At 31.8% G+C, this 20,266-nt stretch overlaps 2 protein-coding genes across 2 annotated transcripts; both read right to left on the bottom strand.

Annotated features, from left to right (window-relative positions):
* Nucleotides 1–4,085: 4,085 nt before the first annotated feature.
* Nucleotides 4,086–8,224, bottom strand: LOC105334775 (E3 ubiquitin-protein ligase CHIP). The gene is made up of 7 exons (XM_011438333.4): nt 8,066–8,224; nt 6,603–6,801; nt 6,261–6,426; nt 5,932–6,013; nt 5,767–5,823; nt 5,375–5,491; nt 4,086–5,257 (listed from the first exon to the last, which is right to left on the bottom strand). The coding sequence occupies exons 1-7, from the start codon at nt 8,153–8,155 to the stop codon at nt 5,132–5,134; spliced, it is 837 nt and encodes a 278-aa protein (XP_011436635.3). The 5' UTR covers nt 8,156–8,224; the 3' UTR covers nt 4,086–5,131.
* Nucleotides 8,225–10,660: 2,436 nt separating this feature from the next.
* LOC117684233 (uncharacterized) lies at nt 10,661–20,028 on the bottom strand. Its single transcript, XM_066066788.1, has 4 exons — nt 19,930–20,028; nt 15,967–16,606; nt 15,772–15,825; nt 10,661–15,637 (listed from the first exon to the last, which is right to left on the bottom strand). The coding sequence occupies exons 2-4, from the start codon at nt 16,595–16,597 to the stop codon at nt 12,081–12,083; spliced, it is 4,242 nt and encodes a 1,413-aa protein (XP_065922860.1). The 5' UTR covers nt 16,598–16,606; nt 19,930–20,028; the 3' UTR covers nt 10,661–12,080.
* Between the last annotated feature and the right edge of the window lie 238 nt (nt 20,029–20,266).

Raw genomic sequence — 20,266 nt, 5'->3', positions numbered from 1 at the left:
TATTAATGTATTTGAAAAACAAGACAGATCCAAAAGAAAATGTGCTATTACTTAATAATTTTATACACTGAGTTTCATTTGGAAAATCTGCTTACCATAATTTGTCTTTTAGTCATTTCAAGTAAAATTGAGAAAGATATAAAATAGAATCCAGAGTTCCAAAAGAAGCTGATTTCTTAATACTAATTTGCAGTGTATTGTATTATGTTTGATTAATAGAATCTGAACATTTTTGCATCAACAGTACCATTTTATTCTCACTAACCGTCGAATTTCCATTAATGATGGTACATATACTGAGTATCAACTGCAAATAGAATTCTTGTCCATTTTAGTGTTAACCTTTAATGAGAAAGTTTAATAGAAAAAAATACATGATGTATGGAGATAAATGGTATGGAGAAGTTAATGATCTTTATAAAGTAACACACAGTCTTAACAAAAACTTCACAGTGTAGTGGTTTTGTTTTATCTTCACAAGATGAAGACTACCATCAAGAGAAGGTGAATAGAATGGGTGGGAGATGTTTTTGTACACTGTATTAAGCTCCTGAAGCTCAGATTTTAAAGGTAAAATGATGAGCGATGTTATTAGGGGCCCTGCTGAGTGCTGTATCCCTTTAGACAGCCATGCTATATGAACATGTAAATTTGTTTTGTACACTACTATATGTATTTGATAATAGTTCAGTCAGATGTAAGTCAGTTTTAAAAAATACATGTATATGTATGTGCTTCTGTTGTGACATTTTATTAAACAGTTGATAATTTACTGTTGTAATGGTTGAGTTTAGCAGTATTCTATGGAAAGGAAAATAGTTACAATTGTTCAACAACTATTCAGAAAATGTTGTATATTTTTTTTCCTCTGAAAGTATTGAGTGTACCGTAATTGAAATTGTAAGTGCTAAGTATACAGAGCGACACATTACGACTCATGGCAGCTTTTTATATTCTGTAGTATTTACCTGTAAAGGTTACCTGCTTATTTCTGTTGTGTCGGGCATTAACACCTGTTGTAGTTCTTATAGATATAAAAAAGTTCAGTCTTATGTGTATTTAAACATGCACTGGAGCTTAAACTGTGGGACATTCCTTGACCTGATAAAAAAAAAATCTGAGCATTGAATTTTTATGGCAATAAAAAACTGGACCAAAAAATTAGTATGGTATTTTAACATATTAGGTCTTAATTAAAAATATTCATAACTTGTTTCAAACTTTCTGGAGTGGTTGAATTATTTCACAAATTTTCGTTTGTTTGCCATATGGATTAACATTTATCTTATTTATTGCAGAAAATAAATAGAAAAAAAAAGTTTTCTTCTTTTTGTAAAATTTTTCGTATATTTAAGTTAGTGCACTTGCAGGATGAACTTTTGTTTATCATTATGGTACTGTATAGCTATTTATTTGCATTTAAATATACATACATATGCAAGAACATGCATTCTATATAATATATAATAAACTGCTCTTATAAAAAGCATTTTGTGTGTATGAGTAGATACTGACTCTCGGAAAAACATTGCAAAACGAGTGCAAATCAATAATTTGGCTGTTTGATAAAACCATATCATTTCTTTTGATCATATCTCAAAATGTATTTAAATGAGTTTTGTATGTTTTATTATCCAGCAGTGATTTTATCCAAGTAGTTGCATGTAAAAAAACAAGTTGCATCTAGTATTGATTTTTTGAATTCCTTACTGAAGATACTCAAGTAGCATCAGTGTGATTGTGTAATTAATGAGACTTAGTAGTAGATTTAATAATGAGTGGGTTTCACAAATGCAGTTAGCTGATGATCGAGTTGTGTTTTAGAAAGAGGAGAATACTGGTTTGAATGGAAGCATGGGGTGTCGTGTCATAAATTTATTTGCAAAATATCAAAAATTGTTAAAACAACCATTTAAGGTGGAATAACACACGTGGAAAAAGTCACACAAATTAACAGGACATTATTTGATAATAAAAGATAAAAGATGAATAAACTGTACATATGTCAAATAAGAGAAATTTGCAGTTTGGGGATAAAAAATGAATATCTAAAATAATTATTTCAGTAAGTAACAACAAAAGCCCCTGCGAGATTCGAACACGGGATGTACAGATCACAAGTCCAATACTTTATCCACTTGGCTATGGAGTAAGTTACATGTTGCAGTCAATAAAATCCTTTTAATAAAACGAAATGTCGTTTCGATCAGCGGTCAGCCATTTTGTAGTGATGTGTTATTCCACCTTAAAGAAATCTCTTTACTGAGTTAATTTTGTCAATAGATATGCCTGTAATTAAAAAAGTTATTTCTGCCAGGGATCCTTTTTTCAAGATGTAAACTTTTTAAAAAGTTGAAACTTCCCTTTATACTTATTCATCATTGGATATATATGTAATATTGTGATGTTGTGTTTCAAGCAACTACAGTTAAAGAAAGAAAATTTCTTAGCTGTTATGAACTTATGCTGTTTTGTGTAATAAACCTGCTTTCTTTCAAGATACCTGGTGTTTATTTTATCAGAAAATTAAACGTAGAATGTATTCCGTTTAGATATAAAAGAATTTTACCATGCGTGACCCTTGGTTTCCCCTTGTAGTTTCATGGAGTAACAACAGTTAATGATGTACTCAAGCTGCAAAAAGCAAAGGGATGAGTTAAACCTTGTAATCTTCCATTTCAAACTTTGCTTGTTGTAAAAGTTGTAACCACACAATTTTTCATGTTTGATGATTATGATAAACAAATCATATTTTTTTAACATAGGCCTGGAGGATTTTTTGTTTAAAATAGGATTTTGCATGTTGAGGATTGTTGGTTTTTTTTCTGTATAATTGCTACTAGTCAAGAATAACATCATGAAACTATAAGCATGGGCAGTTCATATCACTAGATGGCTTTGGAAGGAAAATGTGTACATCTTGTTTTTAATGCTATTCATCTGTTTGTTGTTAATTTTGACACAGGATGTGTGAATTATTTTCAATGTTGGACTTTTTTTTTGCAAAATGTGATACTAGTTAATTGTAAGCATGAGTGCATATACATGGGTATGCTGCTTTGTGTATATACATGTACATGAGAATAAATGTTTTCAGCTGTATTGCTGTTTTGTTTTCTTATATTTACTTGCACGATACTCACAAGAATGCTCCCAAAAGTTGTTTGATTCAAGGTTTATCAATATGAAAGAAGTATTATAAAGAGAAAATACAGCACATGTAGTACATGTACCGGTAATGAATCTGTCTAACAACATATTTAAAGGAAAAAATCAGACTTTGATGATTTTATTTCATTTGCAAATTCCAACAGCTATTACATATATAATGATGTACATGTATTGATGTTAAAAAAACATTGAGAAGGAATGAAACATTTTCTGTGATATACAATTTATCAAGTGCACATTCCATAAAACTTTCAACATAATAACAAAGATATACATACATTCCTAATGGTAAATGGCCATTGGCATAAATATGTACATGTACATACCAAATATGTAAAGAAATATCTGTTTTCTGAAAATATAATGGAATTATGATGGCTACCAGTAGGTACTCTGCTATGTGACCATAGTTTCTTGGATAACAATTCAGAAACATATGTTCCTTTATTGAATACTATGACTGTGTAATACATGTACTTCATTTCATCAAACTGGTTTCTGGCAGTCTGGGTTTTATTGTAATGATTACAAAATACATGTACTTTGAAAAAAAATTATTGTTCTTAAATATAATATATTTACATAAATGGGCATAGTTCTGTGCAATGCAAATTAATCTAAATTTTGGACAGAATTTAATATTCAAATCCCACATATTAACAGTTTGCATTTAAATATTCAAACCCCCACATAACCTTCATATCATCATGCCAAGAGTGAAGACATCCATATTTATACCATTGAGCTACTTAATATTTATATGAACTACTTTATATGTTTATGAATGGAACACTCTATAAAATGTGAGGAGAGAGAGAGAGAGAAAGTCCTAGACAGACAGAAAAATCTGAATTATACCCTGGTATATACACATTTATCATTGTGTAACATTCTATCAAATTTTAAGGAAAAAAGCCAGTTCTTTCTATTTAATATCACAGATTAATGAAAAACAAAAGCACTGTCTCTTGCAGATATGTACAGTAAACATTGCCCATTGCATATGCGACTAGAAAGAAAACAAAATGATGTATCCATTCATGAAGTGAGAGAGTGAGAACTAATTTTTTACGAGGTGCGCATTATGATCTTGCAATTACACAACATGTACAACAAAAAGACACAATTACAACTAAATATCCCCCTCTCCAAAAACAGGAAGAAAAAAAATGTTGTTGAGAACACTTCTTCCTTAAAGTTTCCCCATTCTTCTTGGTACAGGAGATGACAAAAGAATGGTTAGATCCGATTTTCTACCACATTGGCAAGAAATGCTCTATATATATAGTATAATTTTTCTGAGGATAGAGACATAATTAAGAGGGTTAAGATAAAATACTGTCAAAGAAAGAACTGATGCAGAATCACACTCCTGACCTGAGTGAGCTTCACTACAATCAGAACCAGTGACTGGTTACACATTTACTTCTGGAATTACAGATACAAGTACATTGAAATGACTGATACATAATAATATCATATGTTTATATCTGATAATATGAACAAGTTAATTTACCAGATATATAATTTTTTTTCCTGCTTAATAGTTAAGTTAAATCCTTTCTAATAAGCCATGAGGCTCATAATTTATGTACATGAATATGTTACATGTATTAAAATTAAAAAGATTACATAATCAATAGATATACATTGTATATACTTAAATTTCACTTTTAGCACTCGTACACATACACATATTGAACTACCCATGTACCTAATAACAATTTGTTTCCTGGGAAACAATGCATATTATAAATGCAGTCATCTAAGCAGTTCAATAATGGGATCTACGAAAGTACATGTAAATGTTCTTGAAGTAAAAATCTTGCTAGATTTTGAAATAATGATATTGAATACATTTTCATTCTCTGCATCAATGAAAACCATGAAACATCTAAATATAAAATTGAGACACGGAATGGTTTGAAAGTTGCTTAATCACATGTACATGTAATTAGTGCTAGTAGTCCTCTGCCCAAGGATTTTCTTCTAAATAATTGTCTATCACTTCCTTCATAGCCAGGTTAGGGATGAGCTGATCCTGGGTCAAGTCTGTTCGAGTCACTGGGTCAAAATGTCCAACTCTCTGGAAAAAATGTACAAATTATTAAATACATAAATCGATTAACAATCAATAATAATAGCATACAGTTTCAATAATAAATACATATACATATGAGAAAAGAAACTGATCCTTTGTTACCTGGAGATGCTCCACGATGTCCTTCCTGTCGTACGTTATTCCACTCGGCGTTATTACAGGATCGCGCATTAGTTCAAAACTAATTTTGCCGCACAAGTAATCCGGAACATCTCTCCCCTGGAAAATTGGAAGATATTAATGCAAAATTTTAAGCCAACAGAAAATATGAATGCAATTTTTTTTTCATATAATGTTTCCCTCCTATCCTTTTTAATATTTTTATTGTTCGTTGTACATGACTCTATTATTCAACAATCAAAACAATTTCTGTATTGAGATAAATGAAAAAATGGCAGTGTTTACCGACTGGAATAAGCAAACCTGACCACAAATAGTTTGACAATTGCTATGGTAAGAATCGTTCTGTGAATTTTCTTTCAATTTCAACTCACCCTTCTTCTTTCATCCACTTTTGCAAACAGATCATTTATTTCCTTGATTTTTTGGTCCTAAAAATAAAAACCCTCTCATTTATGATCTTGTTTTTTTCTTCCTTGAAGAAAATACAAATGATATTAAAAGTAAATAATCTACTTTTCTTTTTCATAAAACCTAACCTGCTCCTCTTCAATTTCACTTAATATCTTGTCTTCCTCACCATCTTCTTCATTGGTTGTTTTCTTCACTTCATCCCTCATTCTATAAAGCAAAGATAAAGGTAATTGGAAGATACATGTATTACAATATGTGGTACAATATAATATCTCTGTTTTGTTTTTGCCATCTCATGTCCAGAACATCTCTTTCTATCTATTGAAAAGCAATGTTAGATATGTGACACCTTTTATTAAAATCTGAATACTGAATATGATGTTTTGTTGGTGTTGATCTAATTTTCGCTATTACCTGTAAACATCTATAACCATTAAAGTGTTACTCCATGTACCTGTCTGTGTCCTCTCTTATCAGTTTATTTATGTATGTCTGTAGTTCTATTTCTTGTTGAATTCTTTTATCCTCTATCATATTCCATTTCTTCTTCTTGGCATGTCTAAGTGCACATGTTATATCATCCCCAAAGTTCAATTTTTGTTCTTTGGCTAGATCATGAGCTAAAAATAAAGAAAATTAAGTCAACTTCCTTGCATGCATATATGTATTTATATTGAAGGCTTTGACAACAGTAAATACACGTTACTATGTGTTTGGGTAAAAGTTGATTTATACCAATTTTTTGTGGTCAGAAGTGTACATACCAGTTTAGCAAACAAGATCATAAAAAACATACCTCTTTTAAGACTGCTTACGGCTTCATCATACAAGCTCAACTCAACAAGAGCCTGTCCCATAAAAAAGTGTCCTTTCACAACTGATCGATCAAGATCTAAAGCTCTTCTGCAGTCCTGTAAGGCTTGGTCCCAGTTTTTTAGTTTCAAGTAACACAAAGCTCTGTTGGTGAAAAATGTTGGTGTGCTTGGACTTTTTATCTGCAGTTAGAGGAAACACCATATACAAAGCAGAATAATTAAAATTCAGGTTGTAACACTTTAATTGATTGACAAAACAAATTAAACTAAATCGAAAAGCATTCTGAGAGTATTGCATAAGCAATACACGTCCCCTACCGGTTTGTAGAAATTTGTGAAAACAATGCACTGTTATGCAGAATATCATTCTTACCGTCTTCTGTACCCCGAATCAACAGACCAACCCGATAACAAACCCGATTGTAATTATACTAAAAACCCTGTCGATTACCCGGTAAATTAACAACACAATGCTTGAAACTATTTTATAGCACTTATTTGTTTCGTTAGAAACAATAAAAGGAATGGTCCAAGTAATGCACAATATTATTACTGACTACATACTTTCCTCGTTTATTCAATACACACCGAACCCGATACCGAACCCGAATATTAAAAAATTGGAATATAAAATATTAATTTTCTCGAAAATATGTCACCAGACGCTACAAAAATGTAAACTTGATCTGTAGTTTGACATTTTGAAGCTGTTCAGCAAATTTCATGTTATTCCTCAAACGCATTAAGAAAAAAAAAGCGTGGAAAACTGAAGTTGGACAGACAGACTGACGGATGCAGAGGAAAGCTATAGTCCCCTCCGGTGAAACCGGTAGGGGACTAATAACATAACATCCCTACATCAGAAAATGACACCCATGAAAAAAACCCAAAATACCCATAATCCGCTTTATGTTACTTTATAAAATACAGGTTGTACAAATACACATCAGTTCAGCAGTAGAAAATTGAAATGAATCATTAGGAATTTATTTTTGAATTTCTACCTATGTTACATAACTTGGACCAGTTTACACTTTTTATAAACTGCTTTGTCCATTTCTTAATAATGTATAATTCATAATAAGCCTTGACACGTTTGCATATTTCTCAACCAAGAAATACTGATAAAAATCTTTATCTATTAAGAGAGACTGTTCTTAAAAAAAAAAACAAATATTTTTTTCCTTGATAAAGACAGCTGAAAGATGCAGGAAGGGCGGTGAATAAATAGGATACTGCTGACACCACGATTTTGAAAACGTTTAAAATAACTTAACTAGATTTTATTCACCAAACATTGTATAAGGAAGGTTGTGTTTTAATGAAATGTACTGACAGACACGAAGACAATGGAATAAAATCATGGCCACATACACTTATATTTTAATCGAAATTCATCATTTTATCACTAACATATCATATCGATATCTAAACTGGGACTTACAATTGCTTTTGAATAACAGTTAACGGCAGCCTCGTAGTTTCTAGCAGCATAATGCTTATTTCCTTGATTCTTTAAGTCTGTTGCACTCATTTTCTCTCTCTTAAAATGTCATTTTTTAAAATTATTCAATGTAATACTTAATCTTTATTTCAAAGTTAAATCTACGCTTAATCAAACATCTTGGCGATGAGAGATGTAAAGTTTAAACCAATCCGGGTTATATCCCGGACATGAATATTCTGCTTAAAAAAGACATAAATAATCTCTAGCAGGAAATTGTTGTATAGAACCGCACCACTTTATAAACTTATCTGTTAAATGCACACTTAATTTAACACAATGGAAAAAGGAGTCTTTTTTCCCAATTAGATTTGGATTTTCCCCACAAAATAACAAATAGTTTGTAGATCTTCTCACCGAAACTCAGATGTCTGAATCATCTGTCTTCTTTTTCAACATTCTGATAATTTTTAAATAGACTGACCAATTTTCACTATATATACTACGCTAGCCCCCCCCCCCCCCTCCCGAGGTATGTCCAATGCACGATGTTTTATCAATATTGTCGACATCGCAATGTTGGCCAAAACCCAGTAGACATTGTGTTAATATCGGCATATTTATATAATTATTAAATTTGCATTTGCAGCGTACCATATATATCCTGTGTACATTTTCGATACCTCTTATATCCTGTTTACATCGTTGTCATTGTAGATATCGCAATGTTGACCAACATCGAGTCGAACCCCCCCCCCCCCCCCCACCCCCCGGATTAGGATTTTGAAGGTTTTGGGGAAACTTAAAATTTTCCATTCTTCTTTCTATTTTTTTTATTTGCTTGTCAAGATTTTTTTTTGGATGAGTCTGCCCCCCCCCCCCCACACTTTAAAAAACGATGCTACGTGCCTGTTTAATTATTACTCAGCATTAGAAACTAAAATTTAGCGTGTTTTATCAAATGAAAGTATATATGCTCGAATAGACAATGTCGCGATACAATGTCATCAATGCAAACTAATTGTGTATTACTTAATGTTAAGAACTATACTAAAAATTTGTCGTCGAAATCAAAAAAAAAAGTCTAGAAAAAGATAGACCGAACAGAGGTAACCAAAGGAGAGGAACATCGACCATTTTTCTCTATGTTGTTAATGACGCTGTGTGTGCTTTTATGGCGTAGAAGAGAACATCCCCTCTCGTCGTATGTAAGAAGATGGGTGAATAAGGCGTGTAAACTGCCCATATGAGGATAGATAAAATACTATAAAATTAAAATATGAACAAATCTCATAATTTCTTTCTCAATTATTGAAAACAATGTATATTTACCATAACATCGATTTATAACCCTTAAATATGTCAAATATTTGGAATAGGTTGATTTAAACTGGCGTATGCGTGTCAAAAACCTCCAAATAGTTTCATTTTTAGGACTTCAATGCCTTTTCATTTATAGAGTGGGTCTGGGCTCCATATTTTTGTCATAGTCTATATGAGGTTTAAAGGAAATCAAACCGATTTCAATCAACAAAAACGTGGAGAGATGACCCACTATACTTTAAAAATGTCATTTTGTATCCCAACAATTGAACGTTTTAGAGAAATACTACAAGTCCGTCAATTCGTGGTTGAAGTTGCATTTAGCATTTAACAATGATGTTTGTTGTGACTGAAATGGCTCAGTGGTTAGAGCACCAGACATGAGGTAACATTTTAGAGCTAGGATTTTTAAGTTGTGGGTTCGATACCACCAAAACTTTAGAATTTATTTTTTTTTCTTATCGTTTGTTAAAATATTCAAAACCGAATATAGTTAAAATAGTGCTTTTATAAACTTGTAATATAACATCATCTAGTATATTTGGTTGGAAAAAAATTAATTTGAAATTGTTTTTTACTACAAAACCAAATGGGCATTTGCGCTATCTTGTTCCCCCATCTTCAAAGTTTGTATTTTTGTTTTTTACACAAGTCTAGTGTTTTAAAAGAACACATGTCATGCTGTCTAAATAAGGAACACAAGCACGTCTGCAATACTATAGCATCACAGACGTGATATATGTTTTACATGTATACTAATCAGAAATCATTCCATAGTATTTGTCGGCCACCTTCTGGTTCTACTCAACCCAATGTCAATTAATCTTCAGATAAGTTTCCTTGGTGTTGGAAAACATTTCAAAATCTATTTAAAATTTTAAGTAGTTTTATTTTAATCTTACAAATAAACAAACAAAAGCATAGTTTAATTTTAATACATGTGACATTGAACAACACCACCTAAACTTCATCGTTTTACTTTAAACCGATTATTAGTTAATTCTAACAAGCTTAAGTTTCACGTTGATTCTTATCATATTCACATCAAATATATTTATCTCTAAACATACAGTATTAACAATAACAGTTTTATAGTATACTTAAACTTATGTAAAAAAAATGTAAAGAGAATTAAAAAATAATGATAAAAACACAAAAAGCACAAAAACCTCTAAACAACCAAACAAACATAATAGAAGATCAAAAAAACAAAACAAAAACGTTGATCAAATATTAGGGATGTTTAAAGTATAATGTCTTTTATAATACATGCAAGTTTAACTAACAAGTACTTGAATTTTTAGCTAAGTTTTGGGGAAAATTATCATCTGCCTTGAGCTTTTGAACTCTGTATCCGCAATCCACATTTGCACTCTGCTATTTGCTGATTTGTTAATTAATAACCCAACTCTTTTTGGACAATTTTTGCGTAGGATATTAATCGATCGTTTCAAGGTTTTTGTCACTATACGCAACAAATTTATGGGATACTATGAATTCCAAGATAAACCTTACTCATTGGTTGAATTAATGGAACCAGCTATTTTCTCGTGTTCGCCCTTGAACAAATTAAAGAACACGTCAAATTAGGAACCATTGCAAACGTGGAAGACAATAGTTTCCTTATGAGGGCGTTTGTTGCTTCTGGAAATGGTACCTTTAAAAAATAATGGAGCTACATCAAGTTTTTTTTTCTATTTCGACCTCATCAAAACTGGAGTCGGATTTAGAAATTCAGAATGAACCTGGTATTAAACATTTGCATTCTTCCATTATCGATTGCATTGCCATTCCACTTTTATTTTAACAAATTCAAATATCATCGTCATCCCAAGATCAATGACCGAAGTTCTCAATAATTTCATTGTCATCTCTGTAATGAATTATATCTTAATAATGAACTTTATCACAGTATTGATCAATCGCATCATCACAAATTTCATTATCACTTAAGTATTGATCAATGATTATCCGAGTTTTGATCAATTTTATTTTATTTTATTAAATTATTATTTTACTGGTTATACTTCATTCCAATTCGAATTTTTTTATCATCATCCCAGTTCTGATAGATCACTTCATCATGAATTTCATCAATAACATCATTGTCGTCCCAGGATTCATTAATTCTTTCACAACCATAATATATTCTATCAACGATTCCATTGCTATCCCAGAATAGATCACTTATGTTATCTTTTATTTTAACACCGTTCTAATCTTGATAATCTAATTCATTAACGATTTTATTGTAATTCCAGTATTGATCAATATCATCGATTGCAACTTCATTCCAATCTTGTTTTACAATTTCATCAATGTAATTGTCATCCAAAGATTGATAACCTTAGTTATCAATAATTTTATTTTCAAGTACCAATATCTTCATAATAAACGTCTCCCCAGTTTTGATCAATCACATCATCATCGATATCATCATCACTCAAATATTGATCAATGATTTCATCACCATTATCAGCTTCGTTCCAACTAAGAAAACCAAATTCCTCAAAATTCTCATCATCCCAGTTTTGATCAATCGTTCTTTCATGATTTTCATTTTCATCCCAATATTCAAAAATTCCCCCACTATCAATGGCATCCCAAATGTGATTAATCCCTTCATCCACAATATCATAGTCACCCCAGTATTGATAATATTGTTTATTTAGAGTTCATTGTCTGCAAAACATCAATAATCTAAATGATTCACGAATCTATCGTCATCCCAGAATTGATCTCCATCCCTATCATCGATTTCAACGTCATTACAATCTTGATAGTCTATTTCATCAGGGTGTTCATCGTCATCCCAGCATTGATCACCTAATTCATCATCGATTTCAACGTCATCCCAATCCTGATAATCCATTTCATCCGCGATTCCATTGTCATCCCAGTATTGATCACTTACTCCATGATCGATTGCATCGTCATCCCAGTCTTGTTTTTCCATGTCATCGTCATCCAAAAAATTATCAATATCTTCATTATGAACGTCATCCCAGTATTGATCAATCATATCATCCTTGATTTCATCATCAGTAAAATATTGATCGAAACTTTCATCATCATCATCATCATCATCATCATCATCATCATCATCATCATCATCATCATCATCATCAGCCCAGTTTTGAGCAATCGTTTCTTTGTGAATTTCATTATCAACAATATCATCGTCGTCACAGATTTCATTAATTTCTCCATCATCAATGTCATCCCAAAATTGATCAATCCCTTTATCTACAATTTCATAGTCATCCCAGTATTGAAACAAGAGTTTATTTTGGATTTCCTTGTCAGCAAAACATCGATAACCTAAATCATTTAGGAATCTATCGTCTTTCCAGTATCGATCTCCAACCCTATCATCGATTTCAACGTCATTCAAATCTTTATAATCTATTTCATCAAGAATTTCATCGTAATCCCAGCATTGATCACCTACCCCAATGTCAAATTCAACGTCATTCCATTCTTGATAATCCATTTCATCAAAAATTGAATTTTCGTCCCAGTATTGATCATTTACTCCATCATCGATTTCAACATCATCCCAATCTTGATAGTCTATATCATCAAGAACTTCATCGTCATCCCAGCATTGATCACCTACTTCATCAGCGAATTCATCGTCATTCCATTCTTCATAATACATTTCATCGAAAATTGAATTTTCGTCCCAGTATTGATCATTTACTCCATTATCGATTTCAACGTCATCTGGATCCCAATCTTGATAATCCATTTCATCCACGATTTCATTGTCATTCCAGTAATGATCACTTACTCCCTGATCGATTGCATCGTCATCCCAGTCTTGTTTTTCCATGTCATCCCCAAAATTATCAATATATGCATTATGAACCTCATCCCAGTATTGATCAAGCACATCATCCTTGATTTCATCATCAGGCAAATATTCATCAGTGGGATCATCACTGGTTTCCATCACTTCGTCCCAACTACGGTAACTAAATTCGTCAAAATTCTCAACATCATCATCCCAGTTTTGATCAATCGTTCGTTCATGATTTTCATTTTCATCCCAATATTCCTCAATCATGTTATCATCAATTTCACTGTTATTCCAAGTGCAATAACCAAAGTCATCAACAATATCATCGTCGTCACACAATTTACTAATGTCTCCGCAATCAATGTCATCACAAAATTGATCAATTTCTTCATCCACAACATCATAGTCATCCAAATATTGATAAAACGATTCATCTTGGATATCGTCGTAAGCAAAACATTGATTATTTAAATCATCTACGAAACCATCGTCACCCAAATATTGATCTGCAACCCCATCATTGATTTCAACGTTATTCCAATCTTGATAATCTATTTCATCAAGGATTTGATCGTCATCCCAGCATTGATCACCTACTTCATCAGCGAATTCAACGTCATTCCATTCTTGATAATCCATATCATCAAAAATTGAATTTTCGTCCCAGTATTGATCATTTACTCTATCATCGATTTCAACATCATCCCAATCTTGATAGTCTATATCATCAAGGATCTGATCGTCATCCCAGCATTGATCACCTACTTCATCAGCGAATTCATCGTCATTCCATTCTTCATAACACATCTCATCAAAAATTGAATTTTCATCCCAGTATTGATCATTTACTCCATCATCGATTTCAACGTCATCCCAATCTTGATAGTCTATATCATCAAGGATCTGATCGTCATCCCAGCATTGATCACCTACTTCATCATCAAATTCAACGTCATTCCATTCTTGATAATCCATTTCATCAAAAATTGAATTTTCGTCCCAGTATTGATCATTTACTCCATCATCGATTTCAACATCATCCCAATCTTGATAGTCTATATCATCAAGGATCTGATCGTCATCCCAACATTGATCACCTACTTCATCATCAAATTCAACGTCATTCCATTCTTGATAATCCATTTCATCAAAAATTGAATTTTCGTCCCAGTATTGATCATTTACTCCTTCATCGATTTCAACGTCATCCCAATCTTGATAGTCTATATCATCAAGGATCTGATCGTCATCCCAACATTGATCACCTACTTCATCATCAAATTCAACGTCATTCCATTCTTGATAATCCATTTCATCAAAAATTGAATTTTCGTCCAAGTATTGATCATTTACTCCATCATCGATTTCAACGTCATCCCAATCTTGATAGTCTATATCATCAAGGATCTGATCGTCATCCCAACATTGATCACCTACTTCATCATCAAATTCAACGTCATTCCATTCTTGATAATCCATTTCATCAAAAATTGAATTTTCGTCCCAGTATTGATCATTTACTCCATCATCGATTTCAACATCATCCCAATCTTGATAGTCTATATCATCAAGAATTTCATCTTCATCCCAGCATTGATCATCTACTTCATCAGCTTCATCCCAATATTCATCAATCATGTTGTCATCAATTTCACTGTCATTCGTAGTGCAATAACCAAAGTCATCGTCAATATCATCGTCGTCCAAGAATTCATTAATTTCTACGCAATCTATGTCATCCAAAATTTGATCAATCCCTTCATCCATAATATCATAGTCATCCGAGTACTGATAAAACGATTCATCTTGGATTTCATCGTCAGCAAAACATCGATAATCTAATTCATCTATGAATCTATCATCATCCCAGTATTGCTCACTCATCGCATCGCTAATGTCATCGTCATCCCAAGTTCGGTAGCCAAAGTCATCATTTTCATTATTATACCAGTAATGATCATTCACTTCTTCATTGATGTCATCGTCATCATAACTTTGATAGCCATATTCCTGATCAATTTCTGTCAAACACTCAGCATGGTGAAATGTTTGTGTTGAAAAGAGGCATTCCTCAGTGTTTCTTGCACAATCAACACTTCCTGTATCTTCTGAATTGTCTTGATTTCTCGGATAAACAACGGAAATATTAACGTCATCAATTTGTGTTACCCTTTTTGACATAATCTTCCGATGGTTTATTTTTTGTTTTTTATTTAATTTTACAGACAGTTTTTTTCCAACCGGCCTAACATCAACCTGCTTCTTAGTCTTAATCTGATAAGCCTCAACTTGTTCTTTATATTTTGTAAGATAGTGAATAAGATTCAGTTCAACCGTGTATTTGAATGGAGATCGTATTAGATCCTGTATTCCACATTTACTTCTACATATGCCAGTTATAACATCATATATGAATTGCTTGGATCTTTCCCATACATCTTGGTTTTCTATTCAAAGAAAGAAAATCACAATTAATATCAGTAAGATAATTTTGATCTGAATTGTTTATCGGCAATTATATATATCATAATAATATTTTATAACATATGGCAAATAATCTCTTAAGAAGTTTAAAACTTACCCTTTTGTTGCTTCATTTTTTGGTAAATTCTTTGTATCGCTCCCCTCATTTTTTCTAAAGATAAAGAGAATAATTGTTATAATATTAGGGTACTTCCAAAGTCATTGTATTTCTGCTATATTTAAAAAGGTTATTGAGAGAGAGAGAGAGAGAGAGAGAGAGAGAGAGAGAGAGAGAGAGAGAGAGCTGGTTTACTTGTTTCCTTTCTGACGTAAATACGCAATCCTTTGTTCATTCTAATGTTTTCCTTCACCGTTTCCGTTAATAGCACCACTGAGTCATCTTCCATCCTACAGGTTCTTATTGTCTCCAATTCCTTAACATAATCCTTTGTTCCAAATTGTCCTGTTAATCTTTGACAAATGCCTAACGATATCCCGTAATACTTTTCAAGTTCATTGTTTTCTAATTCAGTGCAAGGAACATGACAACACACTCCATTGCGTATTATCCTGATTCTCTCTATTTCATCACCTAATGTTGTACACTCTCGAGAGGGAATGCATTCGCCTCCCCATTCCATTTTACGTCTCTTAGTAACAGTAGGTGGCTCAATGTTACAGGTGAATCTAATCAGAGTGTAGAGAAGAGTAACATCGCACTTTTCATACCCATCACCGTCTAAAATTCTGTTTATATCTTTTTTGAATTTCTGCTCTAGATGTTTATCTTTTATCCTTTGCTGCAAATCTTCTGGACGTTGATAGTGGAAGACAAGAATGTCCCTCAAAATCCGTGCAAAGAGATCAAAAACAAGACGAGACAACCGAGCAAAGTTCACTTTCTTTGGCGTTGTAAGTTGGCATGTTACAACATTGGAAGCCATCTTTGGACTCTACAAAACATGAAAACATAAATGGTCGCTATCAATACTTTTAAAAGAATTTAGTAAAAGCTTTATTGTGGTACGTATTGGGCTCAATGGAAAATAGATATGTTGTATATGTTAGTATGAGTGGTATGGTAGGTACAAAGGTGTGTGTAAGGACTGACAATAAAAAATGGAATCATAATTTCAAATGTGTCCATATAATAAAAAAAATATAAAATATCTTTTTGTGCTTTCAAAAAAGTTGCGCTTACAAAATGTGTCAATTGCATATACCTAATAATGGTCAAACTTAAGATATGAAAGCCCGCAAAAGTCCTATAAATAGAATTGGAAGATCATGTAAATACGCACATCCACACATTACGTCAAACAGGGAATCCCCACACCCTGCAACACCCCTCAGTTTACCAAGATTATACCAATCGCAACTTGTTTTTATTATTAACTTTATTAATTGAAGGTACCGGTCCCTAATATTTAAATCAGCCGAATCTTGGATAAGATCGATAAGGGCGGATTCGAGAACTTTTGATATGGATCAATTTTAAAAAAGAATTTCCGGTTGATATTTCATTTGATATTTGGCACATACCAGTAGTCTATATATTGAAACACCGTGTGATGAAGTTTCCTATCGATGGAATAGGTCCATAGTAGTATGGCACTATTTAAAATAACATTTCCGGATGGTATTTTGAGTAAGAGTCAAATCAATGCCTTTGGTTTTCAACTGATGAATATTAAGGTCTTGCGAAAGATTTATATTGATTTGATGGTCAGTTTTATGTGACAAGTTCAAAATGGATGATAAAAATTTTCAGTATAACTCAAATGTGTCTAATTGTTGGTGTATTTAAATACACATAAATACAGATATAAGCTACGTTGGTCTTAGTATGTACAATTATCATCACTGAGTTCCAAAAGATTATACAGTATAAGAGTCCTAATTGAGTGAGAAACGAACACCAACAGATCTAGCTTTCCTTTATCTTTGAAATTCCAGCAGTACTATTATTTTGGTTTAAAATGCTTTATGTTAAGCTTTGTTGCTATTGAAAAATTGCTTATTTTCAAAGACATTTGCAATACACACGTTCCCTGGTACCATATATACATTTAAAAAAAGATGATTTGAAAGGAAACAGGTTTGTTTAATGAATATGAATATAAAAACAAGAGGTCATCTGAGCTTTAATAGCCATAATTCTGTTCATATCAATTTTGTTATCAGCACAAAATATCCAATAAAGGAGATTATATCTTAAATAAAGACCTTTAAAGTGGTCTGCACATATTCTTATGCTAACCATCAAACCTCATTTGTTTCAGTTTTTGACAAGAGATTTTCTTCTTTTTATTCTCTTGTGTAAATTTACCTCTTCTCATTTGTGCCCCATCCTACCCCGGGGATCATAATTAAATATGAACAAATTTGAATTTAGACTATCTGATGATTATTAGACATCAGTCATTCATAAATTTTCTATCTAGTCAAATGCTTTTAAGAAGAAGATCTTTAAGAAGTGCCAACAAATTTTCAATAATTTTGAATGACCTACTTTTGAAGAGTACACAGTATTTCATTTTAACAAAGTTGAATTATCTTTACCTGGGGATGCTTACAGCTCAGTATGGGTTAAATTGACCCAATGGTTCTGGGGAAGAAATCAAAAACGTAAAAAGTTTATAGGCTGTTGTGTCGTTGTTATACTTAAAGTTGCACAACACTATTAATTTTTACTATACATTCTTACCAAAATTACGCAACGTTAGATGCAGGTACTGAATTCATAACAAACATCTGGGAAAATCCCTCTTTAGAGCTTTAAAAACAATTATACCTCCTAAACAATTCAATAGCAAAAACACACACACGTATCCATGATTGGAATCTACACCATCTAATATTGCTGTCATATTGATCTTACGAATTGCACATTTTGTTTTTTTAATGATAATAATAATTTTTAGTTATAATAATCTTTTAGATAGATTTTCCACATTGAAAATCAGAGACCTCTTGCGTCCCGGTCTTGAACTAAGGGACAAATGTAAACTACAAACTATAGAAAGGTTATCACATAAGTATTGCTATTTTTCCGCATTGGTTCTAGAGAAGATTTTGAAAAAGATATACCAAGTGAAGCTTTCTTTGCCTGTTGTAGTTTACTAGAGAAAAAAAAATTAGATGATTTTTTTTTTGAATTTCAGTTTCTTTATTAAGAAGATTATTTCCATTAAAAGTCATCTATCTTAAAATCTGTTATACTTATTTTTTGATTAATGACATCTGTTTCTCCATTCAGTTCAAGGTCTTTTAACTTCTGTTCAAGTAAATTTCAATGGAACATAGAATTTTGTAATTCAATTTTTTAAAAGAAGGTTCATTTGATTTAAAAATAGATACACATTAATTGTAAAATTTGGCATATTTATATAAAGATAATTCAAAAGTAATTATATGTTAATTTGGCGTTACACAAGAAGAAATGGGTGATCTTGGCATATTTTCATTCTAAGAAATGAGTAATGTTCTACCTTTGGGTTATGTACATATATTAATGTAGAATAATAAATGAAATTAGGTCTCGTTTTTCCTCAGATACATATATTGCAGTCTTATAAGGAGTTAAGTAACGGTAGAAGTGCTGAAAAAGAGCAGAGGAAATTCTGGTAAAATAATATCCCACCAACTGCTGGTAATTTGTATCGATAAAAATATTATGTACCATCTTATTTTATGCATAAGCTGCAGAGCTGTAGCTCCAGGGAAAATTTTGATTTTAGAAAAACATGTTATAATACTTTCTTGGCAAACAACCAATAAGGAAATACGACACAAGTTCAAGCTTATGGGTATTAAAAAGTCTTTTTATCATATGTTACATTAAAAGTTTAAAATTTATCAATTTAAACTTAACTATAACAGTTTATAAACTGTTATAGTTAAGTTTAAATTGATAAAGTTTAAACTTTTAATGTAACACATATACCTAGTAGTGTGTCATCAACATTTTCTGCGCAATTAATATACAGTTTTTTGTGTGGAAGGAACTGCAGCTCCACGGTCCGTCAACCCGAATTTCCCGTTGGTTTACAGTTCTGTAGATGTGTTCATGAATAATATTATAATTTTTTCTTAAAATAATTAAAATCTGTTTGTAAGAAACAAATTTGTTAAGTATTTAGAACCCTTTTAGTTAAAACTAAACCAATTTTTACATGAGGACTTAACATTTAGGTCATGTTTCAAAAATATGATAAATATAATTGTTTTAATCTTAAACTACATACGTAAATGAAAAAATAATTACGGTACTTACCTATGCTATGTTTTATACAAGTCTCTGAAGCGTGCCTTATTAGTAAAGTTTTTAAGAGTCAGTCATTTCCTTCTTCTTTCGATTCAGATTATTAGAAATCTATATATAAATAAACGATTGCAAAACATGTCCCGTCCTCGTGAAGATTTTACAAAACATTTTTAAAACAATGTGCTGAATTGCATTATGCAAACTTAATCATTAATCAGATATGTGTATTTTGTTAACTCACAAGACGATGATTAAGCATCCAATGAATTTCTTGTTTGATGCATCTTTGATTATTACAATTTGTTCTAAACAACTTATGTAACAGCACAGGTATCAATAAATTATT

This window comes from Magallana gigas, chromosome 7 (genome assembly GCF_963853765.1).
Source record: "Magallana gigas chromosome 7, xbMagGiga1.1, whole genome shotgun sequence".
Taxonomy (NCBI): Eukaryota; Metazoa; Mollusca; class Bivalvia; order Ostreida; family Ostreidae; genus Magallana; species Magallana gigas.
Note: the sequence above shows the minus strand (reverse complement) of the source record. Positions and strands in the feature narration are given on the sequence as shown.

Bases quoted from the DNA above. Each gene is read 5' to 3' on its own strand.
- LOC105334775 (XM_011438333.4), bottom strand. From the start codon at position 8,155: ATGAGTGCAACAGACTTAAAGAATCAAGGAAATAAGCATTATGCTGCT. The intron at 6,014-6,260 runs GTACATGGAGTA...TTTGCTTTATAG, and splicing joins ATAAGAGAGGACACAGACAG to AATGAGGGATGAAGTGAAGA. The intron at 5,492-5,766 runs GTGAGTTGAAAT...CCAATTTTCCAG, and splicing joins AAGTGGATGAAAGAAGAAGG to GGGAGAGATGTTCCGGATTA.
- LOC117684233 (XM_066066788.1), bottom strand. From the start codon at position 16,597: ATGGCTTCCAATGTTGTAACATGCCAACTTACAACGCCAAAGAAAGTG. The intron at 15,826-15,966 runs GTAAACCAGCTC...CTTTATCTTTAG, and splicing joins TTACGTCAGAAAGGAAACAA to AAAAAATGAGGGGAGCGATA. The intron at 15,638-15,771 runs GTAAGTTTTAAA...TTCTTTGAATAG, and splicing joins AAAAATGAAGCAACAAAAGG to AAAACCAAGATGTATGGGAA.